The 22,243-nt window shown below is 33.7% G+C and overlaps 1 protein-coding gene across 5 annotated transcripts in view; it reads left to right on the forward strand.

The window, feature by feature from the left end:
- Window positions 1–22,243, forward strand: part of LOC111047733 (low choriolytic enzyme) — a 170,519-nt gene that overhangs the window by 57,634 nt on the left and 90,642 nt on the right. For all 5 annotated transcript variants that reach the window (XR_005571333.1, XM_039428284.1, XM_039428285.1 and 2 more), the window contains exons 2-5: window positions 5,037–5,137; window positions 5,908–6,004; window positions 8,674–8,803; window positions 9,907–10,103. Coding sequence is in view for 4 of the 5 variants with exons in the window: in XM_039428284.1 (XP_039284218.1) it covers window positions 5,037–5,137; window positions 5,908–6,004; window positions 8,674–8,803; window positions 9,907–10,103 (525 nt within the window). In the remaining variant the exon portion in view is untranslated. The remainder of the gene's footprint in view (window positions 1–5,036; window positions 5,138–5,907; window positions 6,005–8,673; window positions 8,804–9,906; window positions 10,104–22,243) is intronic.

Consider the following 22,243-nt stretch of genomic DNA (forward strand, 5'->3'; position numbering starts at 1 on the left):
TAGAAATTTTGAAAATGCGTGCGTGGACGCTGAGTGAATACCAGACTGATTGAGTCACTACAAGATTCGATACAATCGTCTGAATCGCGGGAGGCATAAACACTAACTCACCCTTGATTCTTCTTATGACAGATTGTATAATGATAATTTTTTTTTAAAAGTAGTGTAGCGGTTGCTAAACACTGAATACAGATATCTTAAAGCTATTACCTGTAATGTAACAGCATACAAAATCATACAGGTCGAGCAAAAATCCCAATGTAGATAATTTACGGGACTGCATCTCTAATAAGTTCTGAAGGATTAAGATAGGGTACTAGGACCAGCTATTGTTCGGAATATATTTCGAGAACAGAGTCTTGTCGGGTTTTATGCTCTATTGTAGGAAATTATATGATCTCCAGCTGCATCTGCTATACAGTCGACGAATTCGCTCCTAAGTTGAAGTTGGTAACAGATAAAAGCTGATATATGAGCAGGTAAGGACAGAGAATAGATAATCTTGATCTGACCCCACACACTACATCCACTTAGATCTGCTCCAATATCCAGGTTGATCCAATTATTTCAATGATCGTACTTGATCGGTTCTTGATAATATAGAACGTGTCAGACACAATAATTGACAGGCTCAAGAAATAATTGAACTCAGATGACGAATTGATAAAGTTGAAATATAATATAATAAAATATATAGTTTGACAGTGCAGATGTAAAGCTTGAATTACAGATTGAGAATAGTTTAACATTAACAAAATGATCAGAAGTGTGCTCGTACTCGCATGACACCATGCATGATTCAACAGAATTTTATAATTGATAATTTTGACAGTTTTTGAGAAATGGTGAAAAACAAATTATAAAAGATTTTAAAAAATCACTTGGGTCGTGGTTCTGGCAGCGGAGGATAGTTAATCAACTACAAGTTCTTATAAATTCTATATCGGATAAACTCTAAGATCTTAATAATTATAAGCGCTTGTCGGCATGGCCATTACTTCAATGAAGAACAATTTTATATTTTCTGCACTGTTATTTCTTTCGAGGCAAAGATTGGGGCCCCAAAATATAAAACTCACATGAATCCTCTTGGCAGTCGTGGTTCCTTTAGATCAAATTTGTTTGATCGGTGGCCGGTCCAGGCTTCAGTTTCAGCACTTGTGGAATTTTAATTAAATATCTCCTTCACCAAAATATCTCCTTTGTAATTATTTTGCATGAAAATTTGCCATTGGTAGAATGATTATGACATAGGCATGACATCAGTGGCAAGCAGTAAAATATAATTCCTTTAATTACAATAATAACTTAATTTGTATAATTTTTTAAACTGCTCAATTCTCTAGATACAGTTCCTCTATACAGTGTACATGCACTAGCATTTATGATAAGGCAGGTTTGTTGTCTGATAACAGATTAACATATGATGCTTTCAAACGATCATCCCTTTTGGTGCTATTTGTATGACATATGATTGGCTTAGACTTGCCAAAGAGATTCATTCACCATGTGACTCAGTTGAATCAATAATTTATAATTAAATATTTCTATACAATTCTTATTATATTTGGAACTGTTATAATTAATTTTTGTTGCTTTTATCAGTAATACAATATTCATGCTATGACCTAGTTCGTTATGATAACATTTGACATTTTAATGTAATTTCGTGAATAATAAATAGATTTTAACAATAATACATACATTTTATTTTTTCATTTGAAATTCTTTGTCCTTTATCAATAGTTCTTAATCTTAGAAATAATATTATAGCTTGCATGAAAACCTGGCATGACATTTTATAATATATTGAGTCATTCAGCTGTGTCTGAGCTGCTACAAAAACATCTGATCAATAGTAAACAAAAGTGTAACCTCCAAAAGTTCAATGAGCAATTCATAAATGACTTGTACTCAATTTGCAAAATAATTATAATTTTATCAAATAATTCTTTGAAAAAATGCGTAGTACAGAACGGTACTCTTATCTTATACTCAGCTGTTGATAAGGAAGCCTTATCGCTTGGGTGCTAACTATTCGTTTGGCAGATCTTCCATTCTATGAGAGTAATTACAATTTTCCTAGCTAATTCTCTCCTTTCATGAGATTTACTCAAAAGACTCATCACAATATACATATATATATATATATACGACACAGATAGATTAAAAACACTAAAAAACTTACATTTAAACGAACATTTTCAGTGGCCGGGCCCCCTTTGTCAATCAAACAGGAAGTGAAGTGGTGCAGATTTGAACATTCCAATGGTCGTGACCACAGAGACACGGTAGAGATGTTGTGTAGACCATAGAGCACAGACGAATGGAGGGGCACTGATTGAAGGAGCATTATGAAATTAGTTGGTGGGCTATTATGGGTTACAAGCAGGACATTTCAAATTTGAGTGGGTAAGGGAAGGTGTAGATTATGAATTGATAGAAAAGAGGATATTTAAAATTAGAAATCCGAAATGAAGTAGAATAAAATTGGAAAATGGAATTATAGAATTGGATTGGAATGGAATTCAGTTTTATTTTTTTTTGAAAATTTATTATATATTTGATAGCTGTGAAATTTCTTATATATGATGAAATTTATTCCAATTTAATTGAACAGTTGGTGTAGAGTTGATAGTTATGGTACTATTGCTGTCTGTTTAGACCAGGACTGGAAGCAGCTCCAAGCACCCAAATAAAAGCCAATTCTTTCCTTTTGTCTTGACATCTATGGAGGGGGCTGTGGGAGGGAGGGTGGCATTGGTCAAAGTTCTTGTTGTGCTCAGAGCCATAGGTGGAGATGGGTAGGGAAGTATATATATATATATATATATATATATATATATATATATATATATATATATATATATATATATAGCACTTAACAGAAAACACTTTAAAGTTTTATAATATAAATATAGACAGGATACACATGACACGGATAGATTAAAAACACTTAAAAACTTACATTTAAACGAGAATTTTCGGGGAGCTGGGCCCCCTTTGTTAATCAACCAGGAAGTGCTGGCTGTGACCACAGAGTATGCATGAAGAGTCAATTGTATCAGCAGAGACCACAGATTACGCGGTGAAGAGGAACTTCGACTTGCCTCCTTTCCCCACCCACATTACGACTGAGCTAAGTCATCCAGGAGCAACACCTGGGTATCAATCACCCACCTCTGAAGCTACTCAGGGTGCTACTCAGGGTGATAATATATGAAGGAAAAGACACTTGAAAGTTTGTAATATGAATTAAAACAGGAGAGATAAGACATAAATAGATTGAAAACACTTAAAAACTTACATTTAAACGAGAATTTTCGGGGAGCTGGGCCCCCTTTGTCAATCAACCAGGAAGTGCTGGCTGTGACCACAGAGTATGCATGAAGAGTCAATTGTATCAGCAGAGACCACAGATTACGCGGTGAAGAGGAACTTCGACTTGCCTCCTTTCCCCACCCACATTACGACTGAGCTAAGTCATCCAGGAGCAACACCTGGGTATCAATCACCCACCTCTGAAGCTACTCAGGGTGCTACTCAGGGTGATAATATATGAAGGAAAAGACACTTGAAAGTTTGTAATATGAATTAAAACAGGAGAGATAAGACATAAATAGATTGAAAACACTTAAAAACTTACATTAGAAATGAGGGAAATTTAAAAACTTAAAAAATTACATTTAAACGAGAATTTTCGGGGAGCTGGGCCCCCTTTGTCAATCAACCAGGAAGTGCTGGCTGTGACCACAGAGTATGCATAAAGAGTCCATTGTATCAGCAGAGACCACAGATTACGCGGTGAAGAGGAACTTTGACTTGCCTCCTTTCCCCGCCCACATTACGACTGAGCTAAGTCATCCAGGAGCAACACCTGGGTATCAATCACCCACCTCTGAAGCTACTCAGGGTGCTACTCAGGGTGATAATATATAAAGGAGAAGACACTTCAAAGTTTTTAATATGAATTAAAACAGGAGAGATAAGACATAAATAGATTGAAAACACTTAAAAACTTACATTAGAAATGAGGGAAATTTTCGGGAACTGAGTTCCCTTCCTCAACCGAGCAGACTGCAGTTTGAAATCTGTGACCACAGAGTATGCACGGAGAGTCAATTGTAGCAGCAGAGACCACAGATTATGCGGTGCAGATGGGTGGAGAGAAAAAGGGTACAGATTCAGGGGACATTATGGGGTATTTAGAGGGCGGTTACAAATGGGATATTTAAGATTTTCATTGGAGTTGAGTTGATTGATGAAGTGGGAGAGGGTATCATGTCCATGAAGCCATATGAGGAATATGTCGTCAATGAAACGGAACCATATCAGGGGGATAGGGTTTGTTTGGAAAGGAAATCTTGTTCAAGGAGGCCCATAGGTTGTTTGCATAGGATGGTGCCATCCTGGTACCCTGGGTTTGAAGATAATATTCATCTTCAAACCTGAAGGCATTGCTTGTGAGCACCAGTTTGGCAAGGTTTACTAGGAAGGAGGTTGAAGGGGTGGAGGGTGTGGGTCGTGAGGAAAGGAAATGCTCAAGGGATTTTAAGCCTTCAGAATGGTGGATGGAAGTGTAGAGGGAGGCTACATCAATGGTAACAAGAAGGAGTTGTTGGTCAGTTGGAAGGGATGTGTTTCTTAGGATATATGTGAAGTGGAAGGATTCTTTGATATAAGAGGGTAAGGAGGCGAGTCAAGACTGGGTTGGAGGTGGAAATCAACAAGGGCAGACATTCGTTCATACTTACATACCGTAAGTATGTTCTGGAGCCACTGACAAGCCTCCTCTCCAGTAGCATGAACATCAGTCAGTTCTCTATAATATGAGTATCCTGGACACTCAGATATCAGGTGTTGCTAGAGAAATAATGTAAATGTATTAATTGGTTCTATCTTCCAACACTAAAACCAAATTTGAATTTCTTCATGATACCTCTTACTTGTGAACACGTCCATTTGCTATTTGAATATGATTCAAACTAATTTATTGTACGGAATTATTTTTAATATTGTACCAATTTTTTTTCCAGCCGAGCTTGATGAGAAGAAGTTGCAATGGCTTGAAGATTCTGAGCAGGATCCTGAAGTTACTCCCGGGCTATTTCAAGGAGATATGGCAATGGATAATGAGGTAAATAGAATCCTTCCAATTACTCATTGGCTAAATAATTCACACTTTCGTGTTTTCAAATAAAAATGTTTGAAGTACAGTAATTCTGTTTTAGGCCTATATTATAGGCATTTAAGGCATGACTATATATAGACATTATGTCATTTGACATAATATATATGTGTGCTCCGGATAAAAGTGATTATGGTCAATTATATATAATTTTTTTATACTCATATTATACTTTACAATATATACGTATTTAATTCATGTAGTTACTTTTCTGTTGGGGAATAAAATAATTATACATGCATGGATCCAATTGAAAAATTGGGTATTGACTGATTGGCTTATATTAGGGAAATTTATTTATTGTGTATGAAGTTGCAGCTCCTTCTTGTCGACACTGTACTTCAAATTATCTCAGTTTTCAATCATTTCATTTTAATAATAATATTTAATTAAACACAAATCACAACATGGAGGATATGAAAATATTACTGTGTCACACTCGTTGATTCTTTCAAGTATCAAGCAAACTTTGAGAATTCTATTCAATTCACAATTTTTCCAAAACAAAAATAGAATACAATCAGCACAAATGTACACCATAAAGGTATCAGACTTCGAATGCTCTGAAGAAAATAATTCAATTCATTCCAGTTTGACATAAATAAAAAGATTGATTTTGGGAAATAGCTTGGATGAGTAAATTAGTAGATGGATATGGTAAATATTTTAACTAAGGATACATTGCAGTAACATATTACGTCAATTTGAAATGGTTTTAGGTGTTCAGCTACTGGCGGGTTGGTTTGCGTTGGGATGTCTTTCCTGACAGATTGTGGAAGAATAGGACTGTACCGTATATTATCAGTCCATTATATGGTAAGATTCCTTTATTATTATCATCATTCGCCTTTCCCATAAATGTATATAAGCAAATCAAGCTTTGAGCTCTTAAATTCCATGATATTTCATATTCAACTTAAATTTTGCTGTAACAAGTGGTAACAAAAAAAATCGAGTCACAACTCCGAAAATAATATATTTTTCATTAGAAATACAGACTAAGAAAAGGATGAGGTAAGTGAAGAGTAAGTACCTACTGGTAGGCCTAAGTGAGTAAACGTGTAGTAGACAATAATAAAGTCAATTTATATATTTTATGGTCTACGCTATAGAAATTTCATCAAACAATCTATAATTGTATATATGGATAACTGCCTACCTTAAGAAGAGTAAGGACAACAAAATATTCTACTAACTTCATCATTCATCATTATGTGGTTACACACTTTTATTGAGATTTGACCAATTTGGAATATATTTTTGGATTGAATAGTGGTTATCTAAAAAAAAAAACAATAAATTATCGAATTATTATATAGAACTAGCTGGCCCGGTGAACTTCATACCGCCAAAGAGTTTAGTACATCTCATGACAAACTTTAGCTTTACGCATGCCTGAGAAGGCACGATGCGGCTTTTTGCATCCAGGTGCTTCTTGCTTATTGGTATGAATGGAATCAGGCAGCGTGTGGAAAGGTGTGATAAGGCAATCTCCAAAAGTTCAACACTTTTGTATAGTTCAACACTATATTTTTATGAAAATTATCCAACAATCAGTACGGTATTTACATCTATATCTGAATATGAATTTCCTTTGTGCTTATTTAGTTGTGCAGCAGTTTGTATTTTTTCATTACTTATTATAATCACTTTTAATGGATTTTATTTATATAGATAATTTTCCAACTGCAGAATAAATAATATTACTAAAAATCAATTAATTCTGAACACCAAAGACAGCACAATATTCGAAACAAAGCATGTCTTAAGAGCATGTAAGTCTTCAACCTAAAAATCTACTAAAAATCAATTAATTCTGAACACCAAAGACAGCACAATATTCGAAACAAAGCATGTCTTAAGAGCATGTAAGTCTTCAACCTGAGGACGCACTGCTAGATGGTTATACACACAGAACAGTCATTTTGTTTTTTGTCGGGGCGTTTAGAATAAAATACATGGGCGGTTATGGAGCAGCACACACTCTTGTCTACTATCTACCAACGGCTGTTGGATGACGCAATGATTATAACAGCTGATTTTTATTTCTGTGTGGGGCTAGCTCACAAATCTTCTCCTATAAGGCGGATTTCACACCAAAGCTGGGCCGGGCCGGGCCAAGCCGAGCCGGGTGGATCGGCCGAGCGGAATCTGCCTGCGTTTGCACTGAATCTGATTGCCGATCACTCAGTAATACAAACATACAAAATACTACTCAACTCACTACATAGGAAGTTCGAACTAAACTGAAAAAAGACAGAATCCACTTGGCCAAAAACGCCCGAGTTGGGCGTCAGTTGGGCTGCACGAATCCGCTCGGCTCGGCCCAGCACCGATCGGCTCGACCCGGCGTTGATTTGAATGCTCCCGACCATATCCTGCATAATTAGCGCGCACGCGATTTCCGCTCGGCCCGGCCCAGCTTTGGTGTGAAACCCACTAAGGATTACATGCAAACTTTGAAGGGCCGTAGGAAAGGGTTCTGAAGTCGGATTATTAATTTGATAGGCCATAAACCTGGTCCTGATCATAACGAACACAACTAAAAAAATCATCAAATTCGGTGCACACACGTAAAATAGTTATTTGTATATCTAGAGTGAAAAGTGCTGTTTTTTCTCCCTGAGGGAAAAGTTTGAAGTCCGAGGCGAAGCCGAGGGCAACAATTTTCCTGAGGGAGAAAAAACATTTTTCACTCGTGATATACACAACATTTTTCCTCCACCTACATTTTTATAAAAACTGCTAATAAAATAATTTTTAAAAACGTATGTGACCAAACAATGTGTTACAACATAATCTAAAAAGTGAACAGAAACAGCTGGCTTGTAATCACAGTTATCCTCCGACAGCACTATCTGTCGGCTAAAGTTGTAGCAACAATGACAGCCAAAACTACAGCTATGATGAAGTTCCCGTTTCAAATTTGATTTGAAGCCAATATTCATTGGCTGATATTTCGAATAACATGGAATAAAAGAAAAAATATATACATTTTTTTTAGTATAGTGATATGAAGTTTGTAATAATAATTTCAGCATACAAACATAAATTTAATATATCGATCAAATGTCTGGTTGAGGTATTGAATTTAGTTGGTTTAATGACTACTCTATATGCTTCCTCATCTGAGCTTAGACCTTCTGACCTATTCCAAATGTACGATTTTAAAATAGAGATGCTTCCCATGTTATTTAAATGGAGTCACTTTTACTCCCTAGGAAGTTTTTCTGTTTTTTAGTACAGAGAGCGAAAAAGTGACACTTTAGTATTATGTTTCAGGGAGTAAAGTATAAGTACTTTTGACAGTAGGTGGAGGAAAAAGTTATTTAATGTCAAAATTTGAGGCTCGATTTCTATTTATATAGATTATTGGATTCATCAAGCTATAATAATATTATTTCTATTATTGAATAATTTTCTGTAATAAAAGTGGTAAAAAATTCTGAATTGATTAACAAAAAGTTTGAAAATCTCATTTTCAGAACCTGATGAATACATTACCATTTATAAAGCGATAACTACAATAAACTATATGACCTGCGTGAAGTTCGTACCTTGGAACGGAAAAGCCAAAGATTTTTTGATAATATGGCCTATAAAATATCCAAAAGGGTAAGACCCGGTTGCACAAAAGCCGGTTAAGTTTTAATCGTGATTATGAAGTCGTGAAAAGACGGCTTCTCTGATTGGTTCTCGTGGAATTAATCACGGTTAAAATTCAACCGGCTCTTGTGCAACCTGCACTATTGTTTTGTATAACTGATATTTTATTCTTTTCTTATATTTATCTTGGATCCTCTTTTGGACACTGTCAGTATTACACCGTATTATAATATTAAACTGTTTGCCGTTGTGTTTGAGACACAATGAATCATCAATAATCGAGAATAGAAATAAGTTCAGAGGATTAAGTATTTATCATAGAATTAAGTGAGTTCTTAATGTCCTGGTTGTATCACAATCGATTTATCAATATGGTTACATAATTGAAAGTATGATTTGTTATGATATAATGTAGGACTCATCAATTTCTCATGTTAGGTAGGTACTCTAATTACAAACATTCGAGCAGAAATTTCCTTATTTCCATCCTTCATCATTTTTAAAATGTTTAATTATAATATATATTGATACAACGGCAAGTCGATCGTCATCAATATTATGCAATTCATTTTATTGATTGATTTATTCATTCATTGTATTGATTGAGGTTACAATAATTTTAATTGACAATTTAAGATTATTCATTTAATCAATAATGTAGTGGTATTATGATGTATAAAAGTTAATCTTTTCTGACAATATTTTCAATCTTCCACTTCCAAGAGGTCGCTTTTATAGTTATTCATAGAGTCGTATGAAAGTACAGTCATATTTAAGTACATTTATTTATAGAGTCGCATTAATTTATAGTTTATTGCATCAATAGCAATATCCTTGCTTGGAAAAACAATTTTCAAGCATACCTAAAAAATACACAAGAGGAAATGACTCGGATTAGGATTATTTAGCATAAACCACAACGAAAAGATAAACCAGAACATTAAAACCCCGTCTGGCTTTTCTTATCCTATTAAACACATATTCATTCTATGGTGAATATACTTTTTTAATCTTTTGTATGATATTATATCAACTATTGACAGTCATTATTCGAACAATCTGTAGCAATAATTCATTAAATTCACCTTTCAACGAATTAATTGCTGTTTTAGGTGTTGGTCGTTCGTGGGACGATTTGGAGGCGCTCAAATAGTGTCACTGCAGCCGCCTGACGCGAAGGGGCCCAACTGCCTGGGCAATGAGGGCCGAGCAATGCATGAACTGCTGCATGCAATCGGCATATTCCATGAGCAATCAAGGGCCGATAGAGACAAATTTGTCAAAATTAATCTCAGCAATGTTTTGCCAGGTAAGCCAGCCGAAAATACATTATTCTCAAACACGTTGTTCCATTTTTTAGCTGTGCTTGAGCTATGAGATGAGGAGATTTTAAAGTGAGATGCACCTATACTGAATTGGATGGTATCTAGACAAGATAGATTTACTGTATTAGCGTTGCTAGGTTGCATTTTGAATAAGCTAGAAGTACCATAATGAGTATCACTCATTGAAAATTGATCTTGCTTGGAGCAACCCAGTATTGTGTATTTATATTATTACGGTATTCAAATTGGTTGCATTCCTATTGACGTTTTTTAGGAAGAAACTACCTATCTAACGAATCTCGGCAATGTTACCATAATGACACCATTTCCAGCCAAAATAATACACTAATATAATATACTAAAATATTATAAATGTAGACTTATGTATATGTATATCCATTATGATATAATATTGATTATACCTAATAAAATAATTACTGAAATAATTATTAGGAATATGTACGTATTAATCTACTGTTACTGACCTTGTCAATTCAAGTGTAGTACATAAATAATGTCATAATAGCACATAATATGTAGGCCTATTCTATGTTTAACGCGGTTCTACCATTGGAACACCAGAGGTCTAAACTCATATATTATTGTATTCAATGTAGGTACGATTATTTCCTGAGGTGTAAACGAAACAGAAGAAAAGCAATAATCAAAAAGCAGCTGCCACGACTTACCAAATAAAATATCCTATTATATTGAGCGAGCAATTTATGTTTATATATATATATATATATATATAATATATATATATATATATATATATTATATATATTTCAATATTTATATGGTTATTTATATGGTTATTTATGTCCAACGGATCTCGAAAACGGCTCTAACGATTTCCACGAAATTTGGAGCATAATAGGTTTATGATATAAAAATTCGTTTGCACTGGGTCTCATCCCTGAGAAAACTTGCTGAAGGACATGAAAAGGATAATAACTATTCATTCTTGGGAAAACATATCATAATTTCGTCGTCTGTCTATAACAGAAGATGCGAGTGCCTGTGTGGGAGGGAGACAGAATTATGTTCAGCTGTTGAATCAATCAGTTTATCTCACGAGAAATATTATCTAGAAATTTTAATCGACTTGATCAAAATAATCTGATTTGTTGACATGACATGGTATATCATTCTAAATTTAAGAGTACATCATAATTTTCAAAGTTAATTAGTATTTTACAGTTTTAAGTGATTAGTAAGTGTTATTTTGTTATTCAATTTGGTTTGTAAACAATCTAAATTAGAACTTTTCTGTTTTCAAATGTTTGGACTGAAAATTGGATCTGAATTCAAGTGAATGGAACATAACCTTGCCGTGCTACCAATTTTTCCTTAAATCGGTTGGAATAGCATTTAACACCTATTAACCTAAGGATAGTTGTCGGCTCCAATGTAATAGATTCTTGATAAATTATGAATGGATCTATCGCCTATGAATGAGAAATCCAGTTTTCAGAGCAAATGAACTTATAATCTTCAAATGAATTTATACAAATACACAAAGAACTATATCTTAAGCCTAATTATTTAGAGTTACTACGAACTAAAATACTTATCTAGTTTACAGTTGAAAAACAGTGGCTATTGGCTTGAATACACAAATAGCAATATACGAACAAAATAGAACACTATAAATTGTTTAAAACTCAATTTAAAACATTAATAAACGAAAATGATTCAGAGCAAAATTTTACAACAACACACGTAGCCAGCCATTTTTCTAGAGAAGCAAGAAGCCACCGGAAAAAAACTACAAGTCAGAACAAAGCCTGGTTCGGTGTCGATTTTACAGACACGTCACCAAAAAATTATAACTTACAAGTTTAGAATTCACATTCTACATCTGTTCTCAATAAAACTTTATTTTGAAACTGTTATTTTAAACTTTCATATATATTCTCTATTTAAATAAACTATTTATCTATTAATTCTGCTAACCAAGCCTCGGTGACACCATGGAACAATGCAACAATCTTTTACGATAAAAAAAATTCTCCGTCGAAAAGTTTGTCCGTCTATTGATGACTCTGATATTTACTATAAAGTTTCATAGATCTCGAATTGAAGATTCGATTCCAATGTGAGAAAAAAATGTAATATTACAAATACCCCCCTCTTGACATAAAAAATTTTACTGTTTGAAAATTTAAAGAAAAAAATTACATTGACCCTAATGAAAATTGTTGAAATTTAAATTCGAGAACAGTAACAATTTTTTCTAGAAAAACATTACATGTCATCCAATAATATTGAAAATTATTATAAAAATTCATCAATAGCGTTTGTTATATGTTTCCAAACAATATTTCAAAATATAGAATATCAATATTACTTTTGATTTAGCTTTATAATTTAAAGGAAAATATCTCAACAGAAAGTTTAATATGTAAAGAATAATTTTTTGAAATTGCACATAAATTTAATAGATAGAAAAATTCAATTTTTTTTTTTTTTTTTATTGCAAAAAAAATTAGTATGTTGAATGAAAAAAATTTATTATTATTATTTATATATATATATATTTTTTTTAAATGAATTGATGAATTGTTACATTTAATTTTCACGTAAAATTTCAATAAATCAAAAAATGTTCATTTCTTTCACTATTGACGCGCTTGATTTTATTGATGCACATTTTGGAAAACAGTCCGTTAAGGCACTCAGTATGATTTTCAGTTAAGTGTGACTCCAATGTGATGACGTTAGTGTTGGGCTGATCTGGATGCACGTAGTGTTGGGCTGATACTTGTAGTCGACTGATGCATATCAAACTCGATACAGGTGACATCTCAGTTAGCATTGCTTCATGCTTGTAGTAGACGGCTGCATACCAAACTCAATACAGAGTCACGTAATTTTTGTATCATATTTGTAATTATACAATGTACATTTCAGGCTTGAAATGACAATGTAATTCGTTTTTTGGAAAAGAGATAGACGCTGCATACAGGATTAATTTAGGTGAGGATTAATTTCTGTGACTGTTCTTCTGAATTCAAAGTTGCGAATGTGAACATGGATGACAATTACCTCCAGGTAATGTAGTAGTGTTGAAGTATGAGATACAAAGTCAGCAATAAGCATTGGCATTGCTATTGGCGTATGCTTTGGTGTTGGCGCAGGCATTGGCGCAGGCATTGGCGTAGATATTGGCGGTGGCATCAGCATTGGCGCAGGCATTGGCGTAGCTATTGGCATTGGCGCAGGCATTGGCATTGGCGCAGGCATCGGCGTAGATATTGGCGGTGGCATCAGCATTGGCGCAGGCATTGGCGTAGCTATTGGCATTGGCGCAGGCATCGGCGTTGATTTTGGCATTGGCATCAGCATTGGCGCAGGCATTGGCATTGGCGCAGGCATCGGCATAGATATTGGCATTGGCGCAGTTATTGGTGTAGATATTGGCTTAGTTATTGGTGTTGACATTGGCGTAGGCGTTGATTTTGGCATAGTTATTGGTGTTGATATTGGTGTTGACATTGGCGTAGTTATTAGTGTAGGCATCAGCGTAGATTTTGGCGTAGCTATTGGTGTAGATATTGGCGCAGGCATTGGCGTTGGCATCAGCATTGGCGCAGATTTTGGCATTGGCGCAGGCATTGGCGTAGATATTGGCATTGGCGTAGATTTTGGCGTAGTTATTGGTGTTGGCATCAGCACAGGCATCGGCGTAGTTATTGGCGTAGATATTAGTGTTGGCATCAGCACTGGCGCAGGCATTGGCATAGGCGCAGGCATTGGCGTAGTTATTGGTGTTGACATTGGCGTAGTTATTGGTGTTGATATTGGCGTAGTTATTAGTGTAGGCATCAGCGTAGATTTAGGCATAGTTGAGTCACACTAGTTCGAAAATCACCCAAATGTTCTTAACACTCTTCATGGCATTCACTTGTTGCTGATTTCGAGATTCACATGATAACTATTTCAATGTTAATGTCTGTGCTGTACCTGTTATCTTAAAATGCTTATAAACTAAGAAGAAAAATCTTGATTAGGCTATCAATACAATCTAATACACATGAAAATTATTTTTAAGTATATATAAAATTGAAATTTGTTAACATCTTATTATACAGTCAGCAATACATAAATTGTGAAATATGGACATATCAATTACAAATTTTCACTATAAAAAAAATTTCATTTCCATCTATTCACTGTTCAAATATCAAAATTTAATCCATTCTTCAAAATAGAAATAGAATTTCATAACACCCTGTATCATTATCAAAATTGTAAAAAAAACATCAGATCATCACAACAAAATTAATTTCAATATATATATTTCAATAATTTCAGACAATTGATCTTCTATTCACAATCATTTCATAATATATCTGCATTTCATTATCATTTAATATAACATTTCATTTATAGCAAGTTCATTTCACATTTATGATTTATCATTCAGGGTTTCAAAATTATTTAGTTTTAATTTTGTGTTCAAAAATTGTATAAAAAGCAAATTATTTAATATTGTTAATCATCGTTTGCTGGATACTATAGTTTATTTCGACTTTTCAATGTTCTAAACACAAACTACATTTCATGACAAAACTTTACTATCAAACATTAAACAAGAAACCATTCAAAACATCAATAATATTTTGCTTCAAAGGCAAACAATATTCATAAGTAATCTGCTTCATTTCATGACAAAACTTTACTATCAAACATTAAACAAGAAATCATTCAAAACATCAATAATATTTTGCTTCAAAGGCAATCAATATTCATAAGTAATCATCATTTTGCATCTATGGCAATCAACATTATTAATCATTATTTTGCATCTATGGCAATCAACATAAGTAATCAACACAAAAAATATTATCTCATTACTGCCTCTCTAAGTCATAACCTCTGTTATTCCTTCTTTAGGCAATAATGGGTTTCCATCTCAAAAAACAATCACATACCAGCAAAATTCTAATCAACAAACCCCACTAAAAATTCTACATACACTCCAGCATCCATTTCAAACGATAATCAATCATATCAAAATTTATAGAACAAACAGTTTTAAAATTTTGAAAAAGATATCAATCACAAAAACTTATTTCAATTAATAATATAACAAAACGTTTTTATTCAATGAAAACATTATTATTCAAGTTAACTTTCATTAATACATCACATATATATGGCTACACAATTCATTAATACTTTCAAATTTTGAAGTTTATTTATTATAACAAAAGAATTTATACATAAGAATAGATTTCAGCATGTTCTAAATTGAACCATTTATTTTTGAAAATAATTTATAATTTAAAGACTGTATAATAAGTACAAACATTTCAAGATTATAATACAAAGATGATCAAGATGAATAATGGGTAAATAAGTTCCCTAAAAAATACAAAAAAGAGAAAAAGAAAACTGGGTAAATAAATTCCCTAAAACAATACAAAGAAGAGAAAGATTAATTAGAGCCTATCCTACATGTCAGTACTGAACTTTCATGAGGAAGTATATTTAATAAAATATACTACTATGGAATTTTGTAAATTCCAAGTATGACTCTAATTTGTTATAATTGTGAGCTATCACTCCCACAAAAACAACTGGTGAAGGAAAAAAATATGTTGACTATTGTGACTGGGTGGAAAGTTCCTAGATGTCTGTAAGGCAATGTGATAGCAGACTCTAGTATCGGACCACAAAAACAAAAGTATGCAAAAGTTTTTACAAACATTTGATGTTGCAGTCTTAAGGTTTTTATATCGCAAACAAGTAGGTCAGATAATCGAGTCCAGCCGTATGTGGTTCACGCCCACACCTCTAAAAGAATCACACCTACTTGTCTACCAAAAATCCAAAGTATTGGACAGCAAAGAAAAAAATAAAATGCAAAATGGGTTAAAAGCCCAGAAGAAAACTATAACCTAATTACATATGGCTTATGGCACAATATGCAATGAAAGATGAGAACATGGGACAAAATTTGCTCTGAAAAACCTAATTACCTAATATGATACCTGAAAAAAATAGACATGATTAAAATATGTAATACATGATGAAAAAATATACCACAAGCAAACAATTCTTTACACTACAATGGATAGATTTTAGAAAAGTTAAGTTTTATCAACAATTTAAAGATTAGGAAAATAAGCTACTATTTCAACTTCTAATATTATTTCAGAAGAATACAAATTTAAATGACTATGGACAAGATTGGTTAAGATATGCATCATAGAAGAAATTTACTGAATATTACACAAAGACAGGAAAGAATCGAAAATTGAAAAGATTAAGGGCCAAGAAAAATAGGCTACAGGAAAGAAAAAAGACACAATTATGGACTCTTACCATACACTGTGTAGCGATTCTGCTATTCTGAATCCCGGCATAACACAGGATTCCCAATCATTGTGTGTTGGGGAATACCCTTTCATCATGTGATTCATTGTCATCATCTTGTAAATAAGCAACTTGAAACAACCTTTGAATACTAATACATCAATGGAAACTTTGTGCTTTGTTTTCTTCAAGAACATGATTTTATTCATGGGTTCATTTGTTTCAACAAAGCCGTTTTGCCTACAAAAGTTAGTCATGTTCACTTGAGAATGCATAGCATACACCTTTTCAATTCTCAGTTGAAAGTTGATCTCATCAACTTGACTCAAAGCAACATTCATTTTGTTTACATTATTCCTAACCTCCACAGAAACCTGTCTCATGTAATCATTCACTTTGTTCATAGTTTTCCTAACCTTCAATGTAGCAATATTACTTTCATGATAGTTGACTTTCAGTGAAGACAACTCCCTACCTACTTCTTTACTCAATTCTACTATCTCATTAGGGTTGATTTTTTCAACAACAGTAACTAGGCCTACATTGTCAGAAACTTGAATGAGTTGATCCTGTATCTTAACACTACTATTATCCTGCTTCAATTTGTTTTCATCTTCATGATTATCTTTCAATGTTTCATGTGCATTTTTCAATAGAAGGTTTATACTAACCTGCTCTAGTCTAATGCTAGTACATTCTTGCTTCATATCATCAAACCTAGCATTTTGATTTTTAAACATTTGGTCTAACTTAGCATTTTGCTTATCAAATTTAGCATTTTGCTCATCAAATCTAGCATTTAGCTCATCAAACCTAGCATTTTGCTCATCAAACTTTTGTGTTAAGAATGCTATAAGATTCAGATCATTTTTAATGTTTGCCATTTTGCTAGTCTGCACAGATAATATATTCATTAGGACTTGATCTCTCTTGAACCGATTTCCCACTCAGCAACAAACCATTCATAACCTATCAAGATATCTATCCTACTAATAATTTTTTATACCATTTGGGACATATTTATTTTGTAATTGGTCCCACCAGGGGTACCATTTGCCGTGCTACCAATTTTTCCTTAAATCGGTTGGAATAGCATTTAACACCTATTAACCTAAGGATAGTTGTCGGCTCCAATGTAATAGATTCTTGATAAATTATGAATGGATCTATCGCCTATGAATGAGAAATCCAGTTTTCAGAGCAAATGAACTTATAATCTTCAAATGAATTTATACAAATACACAAAGAACTATATCTTAAGCCTTATTATTTAGAGTTACTATGAACTAAAATACTTATCTAGTTTACAGTTGAAAAACAGTGGCTATTGGCTTGAATACACAAATAGCAATATACGAACAAAATAGAACACTATAAATTGTTTAAAACTCAATTTAAAACATTAATAAACGAAAATGATTCAGAGCAAAATTTTACAACAACACACGTAGCCAGCCATTTTTCTAGAGAAGCAAGAAGCCACCGGAAAAAAACTACAAGTCAGAACAAAGCCTGGTTCGGTGTCGATTTTACAGACACGTCACCAAAAAATTATAACTTACAAGTTTAGAATTCACATTCTACATCTGTTCTCAATAAAACTTTATTTTGAAACTGTTATTTTAAACTTTCATATATATTCTCTATTTAAATAAACTATTTATCTATTAATTCTGCTAACCAAGCCTCGGTGACACCATGGAACAATGCAACAATCTTTTACGATAAAAAAAATTCTCTGTCGAAAAGTTTGTCCGTCTATTGATGACTCTGATATTTACTATAAAGTTTCATAGATCTCGAATTGAAGATTCGATTCCAATGTGAGAAAAAAATGTAATATTACAACCTACTTTTTGGACTATTTATAGTGTAGGCTAGAAAGCAAAATTCGAGGACGAAACAGTTTTGGGCTGTGTCTGTTAGTCCTTCCCCAATCATTTTGAAGAATTGTGTTCTGTTTATCAATAAATAAATAAAAACGAGCAAATCTCGGTGCTCCAATATTGAAGATTCAAGATTAGTTTATTGTCAGAACATTAAAAACAATAATGCAAGACATCGCTGTCAAAAATATACAACGAATCACAAATTTAAAAGCTATTTTAAATCTATATTATTATGAAAAATGTGAAGCTATGAATACTATATTCTATTTCTCTATGAACTCACCAGCTTGAACTGGCTGCATAACTTTGAACAATCTGAATCCAAAATTTATTGTTTTCAAGTTTTTACATTATAAAAATTGGACTCAAATTAAAACGTTTTTGAAACAACCCACTTTTTGCACTTATATAGTGTATGAATCACAATTCGGGGAAGATATAATTTGGGATCTGACTATTGGTTCTTCCCCAATCATCCCAATAAATATTGTGATTTGTATATCATTGAATGAATAGATAAAACAAAACTTGCAATAGGAGAAGGGAATAACAGTGGCGAGTTTTGGTTCAAGTTATCTCATGTATTAGTATCCAGACAGTCCTTGCCATATTATGCAAATGTAAGATAATCTACATACAGAGTGTCCCACCAAGGTTGTAACAGCCGTTGACAATAGATTCTTCACAACATTTCTGACAAAAAATGTTCAGCAAACTTTTTTCCTATCGACTGGGGTGGTTCGGTGATTAAACTGTACTATTAGATAGTCGGGCCAAAACTTGTATTGAATAAGACATCAGTTACCTTTTACATAAATCATGGGTAGGCCTATACCAATTCATCCTAAAATAGTTAATTCTAATATGAGAAGGGATAATATAATGAATTAAAAGCATTTTGACTAACTGTGAAATAATTATGTAATAGGCAACGTTTCAAGTATATTATTACAGAGTTTGAACATGACAAACCATAAAGCCTACCGTAACAATAATAATAAAAAAACACCATACCAAAATTCCAGAATTTATTGTTAATGCGTGAAAAATCTTAAAATGTGCTCGGGAGGTTAGGTTGAAAGACATTTACAAATTACAAATTACAGAAAAATTACCAAGAGAAAAACAAGAACTCATAGCATATTTTTCTTTCACTGAGTTAACTTCTTTTACAAATTAATATAAGTTTCATGAAGTTGGCAGAAATAAAACTTTAAATTAAATTCATCAAAGGACATTGCTACCAGCACATTTCAAGAGACAAGAAGCTAGAGGAAGAGAAAAAGAAAACGGATATGAAAAACAAGTCGTTTTACTTTGCCAACTAAACCAAATAAAACACATATTTTAAAGTTTAATTAATTTAGGTTAGTTCTAGGTCATTGCTGTATATAATTTTAAGATTTGACATGAAATTTATATTTCTCAAATGTATTTTAATAATTTATTAAACCAAAATGAATCTTTTCCAAATAACTATTGAATGAATATGGAATATCAATATTTGAAGAAAAGATCGATATTCGATATTTTGTTGTTGTTTCTCAGCACTACAGCCCTGGGTGGGCCTTGGCTTCCTGCATCACTTGCCTCCACTCGTTCCGGTCATTTGCCATCCTTCTCCATCCACGAATCCCCATTCTATTCAGGTCTCCTTTGACATACTGCAGCCACCTTCTCCGGGGTCTCCCTCTTCTTCTTACTTGGAAAATTGCACCCTCAAGCATTTGTCTCTGGAGTCTGTTCTGCTCCATTCTCCAGACGTGTCCCAGCCAGCTGATTCTTTGTGATTTGATGAATCCCATTTCTCTCTTGTAGGTGCACTCTGATTGCCTACTAGCGATATCCTCTCGAGTATCATAGCTGTGAACATGTTTGTGGTTTGACTCTCAGTTTGGGCCTCTCAGTGTTCTCACATCCAGTAGAGATGTAGTTTGCCTTTTAGACACCACAATGTGGTCGATCTGGTTGATATTTTGGGTTCCAGGCACTTTCCATGTTCCTTTATGTATTTCTTTGTGCTGGAGCTAGGTACTTGCAACGAAAAGATCTTGTTCTGCTGCGAACTGTGCTAGATATTCCATTTTCATTTGTCTCATCATGCATTGAGCACCTTCCTGCTATTCCTGCCAGGAAATCTTCCTTCCCTAATTTTCCATTGAAGTCTCCCGTTACAAGTAACAAGTCATGCCTTGATACCCTTTCTCACAGTTTGCTCATATTGTCATAAAAAGCATTCTTGTCTTCATCTGGTGCTTCATTTGTGGGTGCATATGCCGATATAATAGATATATTCCTGAAGCACCCCTTCAATGTAATTCTACATAATCTTTCATCACATGGCTCAAAAGAAATGAAGCTCCTTCTGACCTTTGCATTTATGAGGAACCCTGTTCCTGCTTGCCCTGTTCTCTTGTGTGGACCGCTATAGAAGAGAGAATATCCTTTCTTATCGATTCTTCCATTTCCACACCACCGAGTCTCTTGTAGTGCTAAAACATCAATCTTAAACTTTTCACACTCATTTGCTATCTCTGTCATTCAATATTTTGTGTTCAACTAAAATCAATCTACATTAACAGCACACAATTTGAAATTCTAAAAGTGTCAAAGTATTTGTAATATTGAAATATTACACGACCTTAGTTTTCAAGATATATCAATTTATTGATATTTTCAGAATATGCCTACTGCCAATAGGAGAAAAGTTTACTGAACATTTTTTGTCAGAAATGTCGAGTAGAATCTATGCTGAACCGAAAATGTTCAAATTTACTACAGAAGCTCAGCTGGGGTGTAATAATGTTGTGTTAGAAGGAATTTGAAATAACGCCAAAGATACGCCCAAAATTAGCGGTTTTTATGCGTTTTCTCAGTTCTTCCATCAAGTAATAGACAGAAAATGTTCAAATTTGGTACAGAGGTTTAGCTAGGGTCTAAAAATTTTGTGATGAGGTGACTTCAATATTTCATCAAAGATACGCCCAAAATCAGCGTTTTTCCAACAGATTTCTCAGTTTTTTGCATTTTCTCAGTACTTTTACTTTCTGATGGGATGAAGCATGCTCAAAAGAAAAATGCAGGCGAGCGAAGCGAGCCCACTTATCTCATTTTTGGACGATCCAGTTGGGTTTTGAAGCGAGCCTGATGGCTAGTAAGTTATAAAAATCTGGTGTGGTGCACTCACACAACTTTCCTTGCCATTATGAAAATTGATCACCTGACGCTAGTGTTCCCGCGCATCTCAAGTCTACTATTCAAAGATTTGAGCCAGCAGATGACAGGGCAATAATGCTGGAGACATATGAGGTCTGCTATCTCTCCATAGTAAATCATTCAATAGAATCAACAGTTGCCAACAGTTTGCAATTGAAAATGTGAAAATGTTACCAAACATTAATTTTAAAGATTTTCATGCTCAATGTTTTCAACTCGAATTTTTTTGTTTAAATAATTGTATCTGAAGCCTGACAATTTAGAATCTAAAATCAAACTTTGCATAGATGGGGCAGAGCTCCTAAAATTTTGACAGATATGGGACTTGTGGCAGTTGATAGAGCTTATCGATGACTATTCCAGGCATAACTTAATCAAAATCGTTGGAGCCGTTTTCGAGAAAATCGCGAAAACCCCTGTTTTTGACAACATTTTCGCCATTTTAGCCGCCATCTTGAATTGCATTTGATCGAAATTGTTTGTGTCTGATCCTTATATTGTAAGGACCTTAAGTTCCAAATTCATTCAAGTCATTCTGTTAAATCAGAGATGAGATATTGTGTACACAGACACACATACACTGTAGAGAGATAAATTGCCATTCATGTTGGGCGACATTCTTATGTGGTGCGGTATTTTTGATATATACTGGAGCGGTTGCTAAAATCCCTATTTTGCAAATAAATTTGCAA

The sequence above is a fragment of the Nilaparvata lugens genome, chromosome 5 (assembly GCF_014356525.2).
Source record: "Nilaparvata lugens isolate BPH chromosome 5, ASM1435652v1, whole genome shotgun sequence".
Lineage (NCBI taxonomy): Eukaryota > Metazoa > Arthropoda > Insecta > Hemiptera > Delphacidae > Nilaparvata > Nilaparvata lugens.